This window comes from Cherax quadricarinatus, chromosome 63, assembly GCF_038502225.1.
Source record: "Cherax quadricarinatus isolate ZL_2023a chromosome 63, ASM3850222v1, whole genome shotgun sequence".
NCBI classification, from domain to species: domain Eukaryota; kingdom Metazoa; phylum Arthropoda; class Malacostraca; order Decapoda; family Parastacidae; genus Cherax; species Cherax quadricarinatus.
The window spans coordinates 15572133-15590721 of NC_091354.1; the positions used below are offsets into that span (position 1 = coordinate 15572133).

The 18589-nt window shown below is 39.8% G+C and overlaps 1 protein-coding gene across 2 annotated transcripts in view; it reads left to right on the forward strand.

Annotated features, from left to right (window-relative positions):
* Window positions 1–18589, forward strand: part of Ltn1 (E3 ubiquitin-protein ligase listerin) — a gene marked incomplete at its 5' end in the record, with an annotated part of 147904 nt that overhangs the window by 14196 nt on the left and 115119 nt on the right. For both annotated transcript variants that reach the window (XM_070098650.1, XM_070098651.1), the window contains 1 exon segment: window positions 8074–8212. In XM_070098650.1, the coding sequence (XP_069954751.1) occupies window positions 8074–8212 (139 nt within the window).

An 18589-nucleotide genomic window follows, 5' to 3' on the forward strand; every position in this document is an offset into this window, starting at 1 on the left:
TTCTTTCCTCCCCAGAAATCTACTTTCCTTCTTTCCTTCCTTCCTTCCTTCCTTCCTTCCTTCCTTCCTTCCTTCCATCCTCTCATCTCTTCCTACCTACCTACCTACCTTCCTTCTTCCTTTCTCTCATCTCTTCCTACCTACCTTCCCTCTTTCCCTCCTTACTTCTTCCTTCCTTTTTTTTCTTCATTCAAGTAATTTTATGGCTTGTGAGACCAATATAAGGTTTACTGAATGTATATTCACTCGTATGCTACACAGTAACTGCACAGTCATTATATTATTTACAAAACATGTTTACACAAACCAACAATAAAAAATGTTGTTTATTACTATTTTTCTATCACATGTATACACATATAAAGTCACTAGACACTTCCCAGAACTGCTACAGCTTCTATAAAGCTCGTAGTTGTTGTGTGGGGGTGGACTTGCAAATATGCTGAGTCACCGGCATAATTAGTGTCACAATGACAAATAACACCATCATTCACCACCCTCACTGCCTGTCAACTTCCTCTCCACCCCACCAACCCACATGGAAATAAGTCAATGTCTGAATTTTTTGGGTTATCCTAGGTTGATGGTCTCCTTACTTCCTTTCTTCCTTCCCTCCTTCCTTCCTTTCTTCCTTCCTTCCTCTTATCTCTTCCTTCCTTCCTCCCTCCTTTTCTTCTTACCTTCCTTCCTTCAGGTTTCCTGGGCATTGCTTTTGGTCACAAACTCCTCAAAACCATGAAATTCATCTTCACTGACACTTCCATCTGTGTTTGAACTGTCACTTGGGAACAAAAGAGCCCCAATTAGCTGAGGAGTGAGGAGTTTCATAGCCCTAGGCATGGTGAACAAGGTGTAATAAAATGGCTTTCCCACAATGCACCACTGGGTCCCCGATTTTTTTTTGTACCACGCACACTGACCATGGAGACCCATTCTCTCACATGTAGGTATACCAGCTATTTCCCTCTTAATCTGAGGCTGCTAGAATTTACGCGTACTAGTACAGCACCAACCCTGAAAGGGTTCAGCGTCATAGTATATTATGTGTGGGTGGGGGTGGCCAGGAGGGCTACCATACCTACCCACACCTGACTTCTCACAATAAATACTGCTCACCTTTTGCCCTACAATAAGACTACAAATATTTTGAGGTAAATAATGAGTGTACTGTGTGTATATTTTACTTTCTATTGTTTTTTAATGCCTAGTTCTATTGCTAACTTAATATATGTTAGTGTAAACTTATCTGGTATTTATATGCATTTATAAGTGGAAAAAATGGCGTTCTGCTTTCCGGTGATGTCTGCTTTGCAGTGGTAGCCTGGAACCTAACCTGCTGTATTAGTGGGGCCCTACTGTACATATAAAAAATGCAATAACCTTAAAACACTTGAAATTTTGGAAAGTTTCCAGACATAATAGAGAGTTGTGCTCATGAAGAATGTAAACAAACCGGGTGGGGCACGGTGACTGTATTAGAAAGACAGGTGGGGGAACCATAAAGCGGCGCCCTACTGTACCTGTATAATACTGTATAGGGCAAGTCTCAGTAGCATAGTCTGAGATATATGAGAGTGAATTGCTGAGAGAATGCCTACTGTTTTAGATACTTTTTTAATGTGTTAAATCATCTTCTTTCAACAAACCGGCCATATCCCACTAAGGCAGGGTGGCCCAAAAAGAAAAACAAAAGTTTCTCTTTTTAAATTTAGTAATTTATACAGGAGAAGGGGTTACTAGCCCCTTGCTCCTGGCATTTTAGTCACCTCTTACAACACGCATAGCTTATGGAGGAAGAATTCTGTTCCACTTCCCCATGGAGATAAGAGGAAATGAACAAGAACAAGAGCTAGTAAGAAAATAGAAGAAAACCCAGAGGGGTGTGTATATATATGCTTGTACATGTATGTGTAGTGTGACCTAAGTGTAAGTAGAAGTAGCAAGACGTACCTGAAACCTTGCATGTTTTAAGAGACAAAAAAATGGACACCAGCAATCCTACCATCATGTAAAACAATTACAGGCTTTCGTTTTACACTCACTTGGCAGGACGGTAGTACCTCCCTGGGCGGTTACTGTCTACCAACCCTCTACCTAGAATGTTTTAAATATTGTATTAAATTTTCTTTTATTTTATAAGTTCTAGAAATTGACTTTTATTGTCTTTGTCACATATCCTGAGGTTTATTTGGATTCTTGCTAAATTTCTTGTACTGTACAATAGTAGTACAGTGGTCCCTCAATTATCATCCTTAATCCGTTCCTGGAAGTGGGACTACAGTGGACCCCCGCATAACGATCACCTCCCAATGCGACCATTGCGTTTGTACGTGTATGTTTGTCTGAAATGGTGGGAACAAATTCGGTCAGTACTGGCACCTGAACATACTTCTGGAATGATAATACTGTATTATCGAAATAGACGATTTTCAAATCAATTTTCCCCATAAGAAATAATGTAAATACAATTAATCCGTTCCTGACACCTAGAAGTATTAAAACAAAAAAATTTTTTACATGAAATATAGATGTAGTACATAAACAATACAATGGGACATGATGAATGAAACATTAACAGCATAACACTTACCTTTATTGGCGATTCTTCTTAGCGTATGGAAGACTGGAGGAGGAAATTCCCACTAGCATTAGCACAGAACATGAGCGTCAGCCTGTCTTTCATAGGCTTGTGTCCTGGCAGTGCCTTTTCTTCCTGAGTAATGTAGGTCCCCTTTGGCATTTTCTTCCAAAAGAGGCCTGTTTCGTCATAATTGAACACTTGTTCGGGTTTCAGTCCTTCAGCCTCTATGTACTCCTTGAATTCCTGCACATATTTTTCAGCTGATTTTTGGTCCGAACTGGCAGCCTCACCATGCCTTACCACACTGTGTATGCCAGTACGCTTCTTAAATCTCTCAAACCAACTTTTGCTGGCCTTACATTCACTCAGATCACCACTAGTTGCAGGCAATTTCTTTACCAAATCATCATGCAACTGCCTAGCCTTTTCACAAATAAGCGACGTCATAAGACTATCTCCTGCTAATTGTTTCTCATTTATCCACACCAATAATAACTTCTCAACATCTTCGAGTACCAGTGATCTCATTTTTGTCAGCATATTTAACCCCTTTGCAACAACAGCTTCCTTGATTTCCTTTTTCTTGGCTATGATGGAAGATATGGTTGTACGGGATTTGTTATACATCCTGGCCAGTTCGCCCACACGTATGCCACTTTCTTATTGTTCAATGATGTTTTTCTTAAATTCAATTGTATTTCTCACCTTCTTTACCAAAGGCTTGGCACTAGGAGCTTTCTTTGGAGCCATGGTAGCTTATTTAGCGCTTGCAAGCACTAAAATGAATGGGATGTTACGAAATATTTCGTATGAACAAGTGAGGGGACCGTCGCTCACTGGTAAACAATGGCACACTAGCTGGGAAAGGAGGCAGAGGCGGCTCAGAGCCATGAGTAATCGTCCAGGACGAAGGACGATTAGCGAGTTAACGGACCATTTGCGAGCCAATGTTTAGACGAAATAACGCGGCGATTTCCGAAATGGACGACTTTCAGGCCAGACGATTATTGAGGGACCACTGTACAGTGAAGCAATGTAATTTCAGTTCAGTTGACAATGAAGGCATTCTAAAGTTCGTATTCCTCCTGTGACACCAAATATGAAAATCAAAGGAAAATTTTGATTTAGGGATCATGCAACAAGCAAAACAAAATGGTCATTATAATGAAATAAGAAATTTTTAACAATTTATGCAAAAAAAAAAAAGTGAACATTATTCACAAACACCAAAAGGCCTTATGTGTATACAGAAAATTAATACTATACTTGATAAACGAAAAATGACTTAGAAAATTAATGACTTGGTAAATAACATAGTTCTCATGGGGAAGTGGAACAGAGGTCTTCTTCCATTAGCCATGCATGCCATAAGAGGCGATTAAAATGCCGGGAGCAAGGGGCTAGTAACCCTTTCTCGTATATACATTACTAAATTTAAAAAGAGAAATGTAAGCTTTTCTTTTTAAGTCACCCTGCCTCGGTGTGATACGGCTTGGTCATTGAAAAAAAAAAAGTATAGAAAATTTATTAAGCCCATTTCAGAGTGTATGGCATGTATAATCATAGAACAGGAAGAATTATGAAGCATATGGATTGACATTCTAGGTACAGTATATTTCAAATGAACTGTTTGACCCTGTTAAATTGGAATAAGATAAAGTTATTAACCCCTAAACGGTCCAAATGTATATATACGTTCTTACACATAGCACCCCAAATGTATATGTACGTTTTAATTTTACTGCCTCCAAATTTGGCACGATTGGCCTGAGATGCCTGGTCAGCATAGAATCGGTGTGCACAGTATTAAAAAAATCTGGGACCACTTAGTACCTTGTCAGAGCGCCAGTTAAATTGAGCGCTAGCTAGAGCAAATAGTGCGGCAAACACCAAGGGTTCACTGATGTAATGTCATATTAACACTCCTCTTTTAAGAGGAAAGTGATGTTAACCCCAAGTTTAAGGTCTGTTGATCTCTGTCTATCTCTATCTGTCTCTGTCTCTCTTTCTCTGTCTGTCTGTCTCTGCCTTTGTCTATCTTTCTCTGTCTCTCTGTCTCTATCTATCTGTGTTTATCTGTCTGTCTCTGCCTTTGTCTATCTTTCTCTGTCTATCTCTTTCAATCTGTCTTTGTCTATCTCTGTCTTACAGGTACACATAAATACAAGTATACATAGTATAAATTACCTAGGATAACCCAAAAATCCAGACAAAGTGCTATACTCTGCTTGAAGATGTGAGGAAACATTATGACGCAGAGACAGACAGAGAGCTAAACGGATGGACAGGGAGCTTGACACAGACAAATAGCCAGACAGAAATGTTTATGTACCAGCAAAAACAAAGCCAGGGTGATGCTCATCAAATGTCACCTCTAATCTTTTCTTATCAGCTGCACCCTCCCCCACCCTTGTGTATGCTCATCAAACGTCAGCTCTTATCAGATGTTATTTCATCTTATGTCACTGTCAGGGGTGGACTTGGTTTTTCATGCTTCAAGGGAACTTCCTCCGCTTCCTCTTCATTATATACTTCTACATATCCAAAACATTGCTGAGACATGTAAATTTTTTTTTTTCTCGACAAGTCAGCCGTCTCCCACCGAGGCAGGGTGACCCCAAAAAGAAAGAAAATCCCCAAAAAGAAAATACTTTCATCATCATTCAACACTTTCACCACACTCACACATTATCATTATCATGGTAGTAGGTTGGTAGACAGCAACCACCCAGGGAGGTACTACCGTCCTGCCAAGTGAGTGGAAAACGAAAGCCTGTAATTGTTTTACATGATGGTAGGATTGCTGATGTCTTTTGTCTGTCTCATAAATATGCAAGATTACAGGTATGTCTTGCTACTTCTACTTACACTTAGGTCACACTACACATACATGTACACATTTATTTATACACACTCATCTGAGTTTTCTTTGATTTTATCTTAATAGTTCTTGGTCTTATTGCTTTTCCTTTTATATCCATGGGGAAGTGGAATAAGAATCTTTCCTCCGTAAGCCATGAGTGTTGTAAAAGTCAACTAAAATGCCGGGAACAATGGGCACTATAGTAACCCCTTTTCCTGTAAAGATTACTAAAAAGAATAAGAAGAAGAAACATATAAATACTTTGTATATATATACTATATATACTTATGATGCCACTGGGGGCAACATACCCCCAAGGAAAAGTAGGGGCACCATTAGTACTCTATAAGAAAACACTAAGTGTCCAGGACCCAAGACCCAAGTCGGTCGATGGATCTATAATTTCCTCACTAACAGAACACAGAGAGTAGTCGTCAACAGAGTAAAGTCCGAGGCAGCTACGGTGAAAAGCTCTGTTCCACAAGGCACAGTACTCGCTCCCATCTTGTTCCTCATCCTCATATCCGACATAGACAAGGATGTCAGCCACAGCACCGTGTCTTCCTTTGCAGATGACACCCGAATCTGCATGACAGTGTCTTCCATTGCAGACACTGCAAGGCTCCAGGCGGACATCAACCAAGTCTTTCAGTGGGCTGCAGAAAACAATATGAAGTTCAACGATGAGAAATTTAAATTACTCAGATATGGTAAACACAAGGAAATTAAATCTTCATCAGAGTACAAAACAAATTCTGGCCACAAAATAGAGCGAAACACCAACGTCAAAGACCTGGGAGTGATCATGTCGGAGGATCTCACCTTCAAGGACCATAACATTGTATCAATCGCATCTGCTAGAAAAATGACAGGATGGATAATGAGAACCTTCAAAACTAGGGAGGCCAAGCCCATGATGACACTCTTCAGGTCACTTGTTCTGTCTAGGCTGGAATATTGCTGCACACTAACAGCACCTTTCAAGGCAGGTGAAATTGCTGACCTAGAAAATGTACAGAGAACCTTCACGGCGCGCATAACGGAGATAAATCACCTCAATTACTGGGAGCACTTGAGGTTCCTAAACCTGTATTCCCTGGAATGCGGGCGGGAGAGATACATGATTATATACACCTGGAAAATCCTAGAGGGACTAGTACCGAACTTGCAAACAAAAATCACTCACTACGAAAGCAAAAGACTTGGCAGACGATGCAACATCCCCCCAATGAAAAGCAGGGGTGTCACTAGCACGTTAAGAGATCATACAATAAGTGTCAGGGGCCCGAGACTGTTCAACTGCCTCCCAGCATACATAAGGGGGATTACCAACAGACCCCTGGCAGTCTTCAAGCTGGCACTGGACAAGCACCTAAAGTCGGTTCCTGACCAGCCGGGCTGTGGCTCGTACGTTGGTTTGCGTGCAGCCAGCAGTAACAGCCTGGTTGATCAGGCTCTGATCCACCAGGAGGCCTGGTCACAGACCGGGCCGTGGGGGCGTTGACCCCCGGAACTCTCTCCAGGTAAACTCCAGGTAATAATCCAAGACAATAGTAAATGATATAGGTAGTAGGTTGGTAGACAGCAACCGCCCAGGGAGGTACTACCGTCCTGCCAAGTGAGTGTAAAACGAAAGCCTGTAATTGTTTTACATGATGGTAGGATTGCTGGTGTCCTTTTTTCTGTCTCATGAACATGCAAGATTTCAGGTACGTCTTGCTACTTCTACTTACACTTAGGTCACACTACACATACATGTACAAGCACATATATACACACCCCTCTGGGTTTTCTTCTATTTTCTTTCTAGTTCTTATTCTTGTTTATTTCCTCTTATCTCCATGGGGAAGTGGAACAGAATTCTTCCTCCGTAAGCCATGCGTGTTGTAAGAGGCGACTAAAATGCCGGGAGCAAGGGGCTAGTAACCTCTTCTCCTGTATATATTACTAAATGTAAAAGGAGAAACTTTCGTTTTTCCTTTTGGGCCACCCCACCTTGGTGGGATACGGCCGGTGTGTTGAAAGAAAGAAAGGAATAGTAAATGACCAAGGCAGGTGTAAATGTCCACCTGTCAGTATGTTTGTGACAATTTGAGTACAATTTCAGTACCTAATACTAGTGTCAGAACAAAGATTGGTTATGAAATGACAAGAACTACTATAAATTGTAATTATGAAAACATAAAAATTATATAAAATAATGTGAAAAATAGAAAAAAAGGTATATTGGCAACACTTCTGCAAGGGGCAGGACTCCATGTTGCTGTCACATGAGCATCCACTGCCAACTTCTCTGCCTCATATCTCTAAGTACTGACCCTAATTTTTTTTCTAAAACATTTAAAAAAAAATGTGCTCTTTTTTTCTATTTTTTTTTTTTTTTTTTTTTTTTTTTTTTTTTTTTTTTTTTTTTTTTTTTTTTTTTTTTTTTTTCAAAAATATTCAGGGCGCTGCATGAGTAAACATATATATACGTTTGGACTGTTTAAGGGTTAAATACATACATGAAAATCCAGTACTATTTATTTGCAGCCATATATTTGTATTTAATGATGGTACTGTACTTTATATTTGTCAAGCAGAAGATATTGTAGTAAAATTTGTTAATATTGTTTAATTCATCTGACAGATGTAATGATGGTAGCAGTTCCTGGTGTATGACACTGACTAAAGTACTAAGCAACTGGATGAAATCTGAAGATGTTAACATAACCCGATTAATGGAAGGCTTAGAAGAAAATGCACTTGGATATACTGCAACGAAGCAAGTATGTACTTGAATGTTTAAGAATAGCAAGGAAAAATATTTAGACCTAAATTTTTTTAAGTTCTAAGCAGCTAAACAAAATTTGAAAAATCTCAGCATTGCCTCATAAGGTGAACTTGGATTTGTTGTTTATTACAAACCATAATGCAAAGGCTATACTCTCAGTTTCAATAAACATATTTTCACAGAACCTTCCCTCCCACCCCAATATTTTTTTAATATCAAGCAGTTAAGTTTTTACCATTGTTTAAAAATTATTAGGTGAGGATTTTTAAATTTTGTGTAAATAATTAAAAGATGCACAGATTCAAATAACATTTTTTTTTAACACGTCGGCCATTTATCACCGAGGCAGAGTGACTCAAAAAGAAAGAAGAAATTTTCATCATTCAACAATTTTACCATCATTCATACATAATCACTGTTTTTGCAGAAGCACTCAAATACAAAAGTTTAAACCTCCTTCTAAACTGCCAATATTCTAAACCCCTCATTTAAAGTGCAGGCATTGTACTTCCCATTTCCAGGACTCAAGTCTGGTTAACCGGTTGCCCTGATCCCCCACCTTACGATATTAACCCTTTGACTGTCGCGGCCGTATATATACGTTTACGAGGTACCGTGTTTGACATATACATGTATACTCATAAATTCTAGTGGCTTCAAATCAGGCAGGAGAAAGCTGGTAGGCCCACATGTGAGAGAATGGGTCTGTGTGGTCAGTGTGCACCATATAAAAAAAATCCTGGAGCACGCAGTGCATAATGAGAAAAAAAAACTCCGACCATTTTTTTAATTAAATGCCGACTTTGTGATCTATTTTCGTATAGTATTTGTGGTTGTATTCTCGTTTTCTTGGTCTCATTTGATAGAATGGAAACTATATTATAGAAATAGAGGTGATTTTGATTAATTTTACTATAAAAAGAACCTGGAAATGGAGCACAAAGTACGGGAAATGTTTGATTTTTGCCGATGTTCAAAAGTAAACAAATGATATCATTGTCCAATAAATGTCCAAATAGCCATTCTAATATGCAGTCATGAATGGGTTGATGTAATTTTTACAATTATTACAGTATTGCAGTAGTCTGCATAACAGTAAATCTTCTATTGTTTGTTTGAATAAAATTTCAAAATAAAAAGCAAGAGTAATATCACAGGGGCCTGGAGACATGACTGATGAACAAAGAAAATGTTATTTTAGAGCCAGGAATGTCTGCATTGTTCATTCTGGTCCTTATTTTGAAATTGTCATATTTTTTTATTTTCGTGAAATTGGCCAAATTGCAAATTTCTGACCATGTTATTGGGTAGTTGAAATTGGTAAATGGGCAGTTTCTTGTACTCAATCAATAGAAAAAATGGAGTTCTGAAGAAATAGCTATGAGTTTGGTTGACTGGAATAATGGAATTAGCCGAAAATAGGGCTCAAAGTGGGCGAAATCGCCGATTTGTAAATATCGCCGCGGTCGCTAACTTCACGAGAGCGTAATTCCGTCAGTTTTCCATCAAATTTAGTTTTTTTTGGCGTCTTTACAATCGGGAAAAGATTCTCTATCATTTCATAAGAAAAAATAATTTTTTTTTTTTTAAATTTTGCGACACCAGGAGACACCTCAGGATTGGGGGTTGCGACAGTCAAAGGGTTAATCCATTCCTGAGAGCTCATCGTAAGCCGAAATTATTGTTAGCCGAATTAATTTTCCCCATAAGAAATAATGGAAATCAAATTAATTCGTTCCTGACACCCCAAAGTATGAAAAAAAAAAAATTTTCACCACATGAAATATTAATTTTAATACACACAAACTGAAGAAGACATGCACAATTACTACTCTACTAAGAATAGAATACAGTGGAACCTTAAAAATCGAACGTATCACATATCGAACGTTTTGAAAATAGGACCATTTTTTCGGGCAAACTGTGTCCCTATTATCAAACGCGCCCCTATTTTCGGACCGCCGGGTATGGGACCTGTCTGCCACTCGCTCTGTCCGCATCCCCGCGCAGGCGCCGTGAGCAGTCTAGCTTTGTTTATGCTTGGGTGAACACTAACCTGCACTCTCATTCACGCATTCGTTGTGTTTAGTGCTTGTGGGACTGTGAAATAAGCTGCCATGGGCCCAAAGAAATTTGCTAGTGGTACCCCTGTGGTAAAGAAAGTGAGAAACACCATAGATGTGAAGAAGGAAATAATACAGAAGTATGAGAGTGGTGTGAGACTTGTTGAGTTTGCCAGGATGTATGGGAAAAACAAGTCGACCATCGGTTCTTTCCTGTCAAAGAAAGAACAAATCAAGGAAGCTGATGTTGCGAAAGGTGTTAATATAGGGAGTGGATGAGGTGCCTTCTTCAAAGATTAAGGAGATTTGTGCCAAGTGGAATGATGTCCAAATGTTTGTGCAGAAGTGCCACCCTGAGCAAGCTGAAACAAGCCATCTTTGCAACAAGTTCAGTGACAGAACCATGTCCCATTTTAGGGAAATGTTAAAAGGGCACCAGAAACAGAGGACTGTGGACAGTTACTTTGTGAGACAGGGGTCCAGTGACTCAAGCTGGTCCTAGTGGCATTAAAAGACAGAGAAGGGAGGTAACCCCAGAGAGGGCTTTACCTGAAGACCTCATGGAGGGGGATTCTCCTTCCAAACACTAACCCCAACTCCCTCTCTCCTCCTCCCTATCTTCCAGATGCCATCACCAATCTTCAATAAATGTAAGTAAAATGTTATTTATATATATATTACTATACATAATTAAAAACTATAGTATTTGTTGTATGTAAAACTGCAATTAATCTCTATAAAATGTATTTTTTGTGTGAATATTTTTGGGTTTCTGGAACGGATTAATTGTATTTCCATTATTTCTTATGGGAAATATTGCTTTGAATTTCAGACTTCTCGAATTTAGAACTAGCTCCTGGAACGGATTAAGTTCGATTTTTGAGGTTCCACTGTACATGACACTTACCTTTATTGAAGATCTGGTGATGATTGATGGGATGGGAAGAAGGGAGTATGTGGAAGTTATTATTTAGAAGGGGAATCCCTTTCCATTAGCACTTGAGGTAGCAAGTCTTTTCTGGGGTTACTTCCCTTCTTCTTTTAATGCCACTAGGACCAGCTTGAGAGTCACTGGACCTCTGTCGCACAACAAATCTGTCCATAGAGCTCTGTATCTTCCGTTCCTTTAACCCCTTCAGGGTCCAAGGCCAAAATCTGAAGTGGTGCTCCAGTGTCCAAGAAATTTTGAAAAAAAAACAAAATTATTTTTTCTTACAGAATTAAAGAACATATTTTTGTGAAGGTAATAATACAAAAAAAAAATTCTGATCAGTACTTACCGAGATACAGTGCCAAGAAGTTTGTCAAAAATGATGTGGTGGCGGCAACATCGACGAATTCCACATATGCGCATTACAATATTTTGCGGTTTTTATAGTTTTTTCTTTTCTTTTCCAATTTTTTTCTATTCCTACTAACATTTGGGGCCTGAGAGACCAATACTGTATATAATGTATATATATAAACTCACTGTATTGAACACAACCGCACTAAAGTTATTATCATATTATTGTTTACCACTGTTGTTTATTACAATAAACATGCACAAATCTTGTATAATACTAATGTTCTATCATATATTTACATATTTACAATCACTGGACATGGTTTTAGAACTGCTGGAGCTTGTGGAACTCCTTGAAACAAGGCACCATGCACAGGGGCACCTTACATTCCTCACACATAAACCGAGTGTCTTTGCGTCTTTGTTGCCGTCGTTTTGTTTGTGCACAGACGATGCATCTCTTCTGAGCAAATTTCTTCTGAGTTGAAGGAAGTTGTATTATGAAATGATCACCTTCCCTCCTCAAACGCTTGGGTATATCCTGAGTAATTCGAGGACCTTGTTGTATAGCAGGTGTTCTTACCTGGTACTTCATTATGAGTTGTCTGACAACAGACAAACAAAATTCACCATACGGTGGTCTGTTGCCAGTCTTTATTTGGTACATATTATATGCATTGAGTATTGAAATGTCCATGAGATGGAAGAAAAGTTTCATGTACCACTTGTAACTCTTACGAACACAGTCAACAAAACCAATCTGCATGTCACATTTGTTAACCAAGCGCATGTTTTGTGTATAATCAATCACTGTCACTGGTTTTCGAATACGTTCATTAGTCACTCGATCAACTTTGCCACTGTCTTGCATTTCATTACGGTGAATGGTTGTCAACAATGTGACATCTCGTTTGTCATGCCACCGTAATGCCATGATGTCATTGGCAGTAAACACCTGCACGTCATCACCACGAGCGCCTGCATTGAGCCTGGGCATATGTTTACGATTAGAACGCACTGTGCCACACACATCTGTCTTGTTCACTCGCATGAAATCACTGATTAATGGGCTTGTGTACCAGTTATCGGTATATAATGTATGCCCCTTACCAAGATAAGGTGCCATCATGTTTCTCACTACGTCACCTGAGATACCCAATAACATCTTGGTATCTTTCAATGTTTTACTACCCGTGTATACAACAATATCCAACACCAGGCCACTGTCACAATCACAGAGTACAAAGAGTTTTATACCAAAGCGTTTCCTCTTGCTCGGTATATACTGCTTGAATGACAGTCTACCCTTGAACAAAATCAAAGACTCGTCAATTACAAGATTCTTGAATGGATAAAAGTATACGCTGAACTTTTGTTTGAGATACATGAAAACATTTCTAATCTTGTATAACCTGTCACTTCTGTCAGGCCTGGTTTTGTCAGAGAAGTGCAACATACGTAAGAGTAAGATAAACCTGTTCACTGGTATGATTTCACTGAAGACCGGGGTACAAATTAGCCGATCTGTGGACCAGTATGCTTTTATATTATGCTTATAGACATGAGGCATAAGCATTATTGTTGCAAAAAGCAAATACATTTCTGCAACAGTCGTCTCTTTCCACCTGTGTAGTCTTGACTGTGGTGATATGATCGTATTTGCCATGGTGTACTCAAAATACTTATTACTTTCCCTGACAATAGTTTCCATCAATGGCTGGTCAAAGAATAATTCAAAGAATTCCAGTTCATTGGCCGTGGTTCCAAGGGGACAAGTAGGTAGAATTCCACTTTGAGAGTCATCAAAGTGGTGAGACTTGGGAACAAAATTGGGATTTTGCTGCCAATCCCACATACGGTTTGCTGGTGGATACTGGACATCATAGGCTGGTTGTGCGGGTGGTTGTGGTTGTGGTGGGCTGGTGGCTGATGCTCCGCTTTGTCCTTGAACTGACGAGTCAGCAGCGTGGGTCCCACCCTGGGCTGGTGAGTCACGCATGGCGGTGCCACTACCATCACCGCTAACACCATCCACTGATGCCTGTGGTCTGTCCATGCCAAGTGTAGCCACATCATCCTCACTATCACTACCTAAAACTGGTGAAGGGCCACGGGATGTACTCCGGGATGTACTCCGTCCCCTGGGCACAGCATAGGGTACACTACCCGAGCGCATGCGGCGGCGAACATACCGACGCTTCACTGGTGAATATGATTCCTCACTATCACTACACAAATGATCGTCGAGCGCAATAAAATCATAATCCACTTCACTATCATCATCATTACTGAAGTCAGAGGCCTGGCCACGCGAAAATATTAGTTTTCTCTTGCGTTGAGGAACAACCGACCGTGAGTCACGAGTGCCCACACCAGAGGTAGAAGGTTGAGGATCGTCAGGGTTTTCTGCACTATTTTCGATATCCTGGTCATTCTTTTCGGTCACTAACTTATCAGAGCTGTAGAATTCATCTTCATTTCCACTTCCATCAGTGTCAGAACTATCAGATAGGAAGAGGAGAGTCCCAATTTTCCGGGGAGTGAGAGCTGACTTGCGACGAGGCATGGTGAACAAGGGTAACTGAGCCGGCGTTCCCACAATGCTATGCGGGTGCCTAGATTTTTTGTTTATGGCACACACCCACCACGCAGACCCGTTCTCTCACATGTAGGCCTATGAGCGTTTTCGCACTAAATTTGACGGCGATAGAATTTTGGCGTAGATCTACGGTTTGGACACTCAACGTGAAGCCGTAGATCTACGGGACGGACCCTGAAAGGGTTAAGACTTTCCTAAAATGGGCCATAACACTGTCATTGTACAGGTTACCAACATGGCTTGCAGTAGCTGTGTCAGGGTGATTTTCATTTGTAAAGGTTTGCAGTTCAACCCACTTTGCATACATCTCTCTTTTCAATTCCATACTAATTCTTCCCCTTTTTACCACAGAGATGGCACTAGAAGCTTTCTTGGGGTCCATGGTGACTTATTTTGCAGTTACAAGCGCTAAAAACACTAGGTTAATTGAAATGTACCGAATGTATGCTTAGATGCGACCGCACTGGCTGGCTTGTAAACACTGGCGCTGAGGCCACACCTGGGACGTGTCCTGGATGAATCATGTAAGGCGAGTTTTTTATCGTGAGGTGAGGCAAAATTTTTGCATTCAAATGCTTCGTATCGTGGATTTAATGTAACGCGATGCATTCGTAAGGCAGGGGTCCACTGTATTACCCTACTCGCACTCCAGCAGCTCATTAGGTCCCAAAAACCATTCGTCGCCATTTACTCCTATCTAACATGCACACACCCGCTTGCTGGAAGTCCAAGCCCTTCGCCCACAAAGCTTCCTTTGCCCCCCTCCCCCCAACCTTTTCAGGGACGACCCCTACCCTGCCATCCTTTCTCAATAGATTTATACTCTCTCCGAGTCATTCTACTTTGTTCCATTCTCTCTAAATGACCAGACCACCTCAACAGCCTCTCTTCAGCCTTCTGATTAATACTTTTAGTAACCCCACACCTCCTCCTAATTTCCACACTACGAATTTTCTGCATAATATTTACACCACACATTGCCCTTAGACACGACATCTCCACTGACTCCAACCGCCTCCTCTCTGCAGCATTTACAACCCTATGCTTCCCACCCATATAAGAGTGTTGGTACCACTGTACTCTCATACATTCCCTTCTTTGCCTCCATGGATAATGTTCTTTGTCTCCACAAATACCTCAAAGCACCACTCACCTTTTTTTCCTTCATCAATTCTGTGGTTTACCTCATCCTTCATAAACCCATCTGCTGACAAGTCAACTCCCAAATATCTGAAACATTCACTTCTTCCATACTCCCTCCCTCCAATGTGATATCCAGTTTTTCTTTATCTAAATCGTTTGATACCCTCATCACCTTACTCTTATCTATATTCACTTTCAACTTTCTACCTTTACACACCCTCCCAAACCTTTGCAACTTTTCTTTAGAATCCCCCAAAAGCACAGTATCATCAGCAAACAGTAACTGTGTCAACTCCCATTTTGCATTGATTCTCCATAATATAATCCCACTCCTCTCCCCAACACCCTAGCATATACTTATTTTACAACCCCATATATAAATGTTAAACAACCATGGTGACATTACACATCCTTGTCCAAGACCTATTTTACTGAGAAGTAATCTCCCTCTCTCCTACAAACCCTAGCCTGAGCCTCACTTTTCTTATAGAAACTCTTTACAGCATTTAGTAACTTAGTACCTATTCTATACATTTGCAACATCTGCCACATTGCTGCTCTATCCACTCTGTCATATGCCTTTTCTAAATCCATAAATGCAATTAAAATAAATCTCTAATGTAAATTTATTCTTATTCTTAGTTTTAAGACCCATGGTGTCTGGTTTTGACTTGATACAATTCTTGAGCTGAAAATCACTCGTAGGATCTTTCTCAAAATATGCTCATTGCATTTTCTATGGCCATATCTCACCTCTTTGTGGCTGCAGAGGTCAAGTCTTATCTCTTGTCTTCATCTCTCAACTTGCCATTTCCCAGATTCGCTCCCTCCTAGCCTTGTGGGGCCCTATTGAACCTGCTCTTAAAGCCATGTATAGAGCATGCCTCCATCACTTTTTCACTGAGATCATTCTACTCTCAAACTACACAGACTGAAGAAATACTTCCTGACATCTATGTAGCTCATCTGTGTCTAGCCTACAATTGTGTCCATGTTTTTTGCTTCTCAAATAGCATGTCCCTATCTACCTTATCAGTTCCCTGAGTGTTTTGTATGTTATATTTTCCCTGGTTCTTCTTTCCACCAATGTTGTTAGATTCATTTTTATTAACCTCTCCTTGTAGCTCATGCCCCTTAACTTAGGAACAAACCTTGTTGTGTACATCTGCACTTTATCCAATTTCTTACCATGCTTCCTCAGGTGTGGGTTCTATACTGATGCTGCATACTCCAAGATGGGCCTTACATATGTTGCATGAGGTGTATGTATGTGTCATTTTATTTCATATCTTTTTTCATTACCCTAGGTAATAGGTTGGTAGACAGCAACCACTCAGGGAGCTACTACTGTCCTGCCTCCTGTAATTGTTTTACATGATGGTATGATTGCTGGTGTCTTTTTGCTGTCTCTTAAACATGCAAGATTTTAGTTACATCTTGCTACTTCTACTTACACTTAGGTCACACTACACATGCATGTACAAACATATATACACACACCCCTTTGGGTTTTCTTCTGTTTTCTTACTAGTTCTTGTTTATTTCTTATCTCCATGGGACAGTGGAACAGAATTTTTCCTCCGTAAGCCATGTGTGTTGTAAAAGGCAACTAAAATGCCGGGAGAAAGGAGCTAGTAACCCCTCCTCCTGTATACATTACTAAAGTTAAAAAGAGAAACTTTGATTTTTCTTTTTTGGGCCACCCTGCCTTGGTGGGATATGGCTGGTTTGTTGAAAGAAGAAGATTTTTCATTACTTGCACTTAAAGAATTTGGAGAAAAGTTGTACGCCTACCATCCGACTTACAACCAAGCTTGGTTCCGACTAACTGTTCATAAGTCAAAATTGACGTAAATTGAACCTTAGAAAACTGCTGATGTACTGGGCAGTAGTAGTAGTTATATGTGTGGCAGTACATGAGAAAAAAGGTTACAAAAGCTATGGCTTGGGTAGCATAAAAAAATAGTACAAGAATGGTATACAGTACCGACAAGATGAAAACGGAGACACGTACAACATCTGGGTATCTTTATTGTAGACATTTTGCCATCCAGTGGCTTTATCAGTACAGATTCTAGGACATAATTTGAAGACAACTATGTACAGAAGATGAGGTAATCAGTCCCTCAGCCTTAGAGTTGGTGTGAAGAGCACCGTAGTCATGAAGACTACGGTGCTCTTCACACCAACTCCAAGGCTTAGGGACTGATTACCTCATCTCTTGTATATAGTTCTACTGTCTTCAAATTATGTTCTAGATTCTGTATTGATAAAGCCATTGGATGGCAAAACTTCTACAGTAAAGATAACCAGATGTTGCATATGTCTCAATTTTCATAAAAAAATAGGCAAATGTATATGGATGGATGTGAGAAGGCATGTTTCAGTGTCCCTTATAGAAAAGATAGCTTGTCATTGGACTCTTCAGCATTAATAAGAACCTAAGAAAGGAGGAACACTGCAGCAGGCCTGTTGGCCTATACTATGCAGGTCCTTCACAAATACATCCCACTAACTGAACATTTGTCCATCCCACCTTCAATGCTACCTAAGCAATAAGCTTTGATAATTCTGATAAATTAGACACGCGCAACACTTGGGTATCTTTAACCCTTTCAGGGTTTCGGCTGTACTAGTACGGCTTACGCACCAGGGTTTTTGACGTACTAGTACGCCTAAATTCTAGCACCCTCAAATCTAGTGAGAGAAAGCTGGTAGGCCTACATATGAAAGAATGGGTCTACGTGGTCAATGTGCGCAGTATAAAAAAATCCTGCAGCACACAATGCGTAATGAGAAAAAAAAAAAACTTTGACCGTGTTTTTGGATTAAAACAGCGACTTTGCACTGTATTTTTGTATGGTATTTATTGTTGTATTCTAGTTTTCCTGGTCTCATTCTATAGAATGGAAGACATATTACAGAAATTGAGATGATTTTGACTGGTTTTACAAAGAAAACTACCTTGAAATTGCGCTCAAAGTAGCAGAAATGTTTGATTTTTACCAAAATTCAAAAGTAAACAAATCATGCTATGCATCCAATACACATCAACTGGTGAGTCTAATATTCTTTCACAAGTGTGCTGATAATATTTATACCATTTCTACACCAATGCATAACAATAAATCTATTTTTTTTGTGAGAATAAAAGTTCAAAGTGGAAAGCAAAAGAATGTAAGAGGGGCATGGGGACATGACTAATGAACAGAGGAAATGTTATTTTAGTTCCAGGAATGTCTGTCTTGTTTATTCTGGACCCTATTCGGAAATTGGCATCTT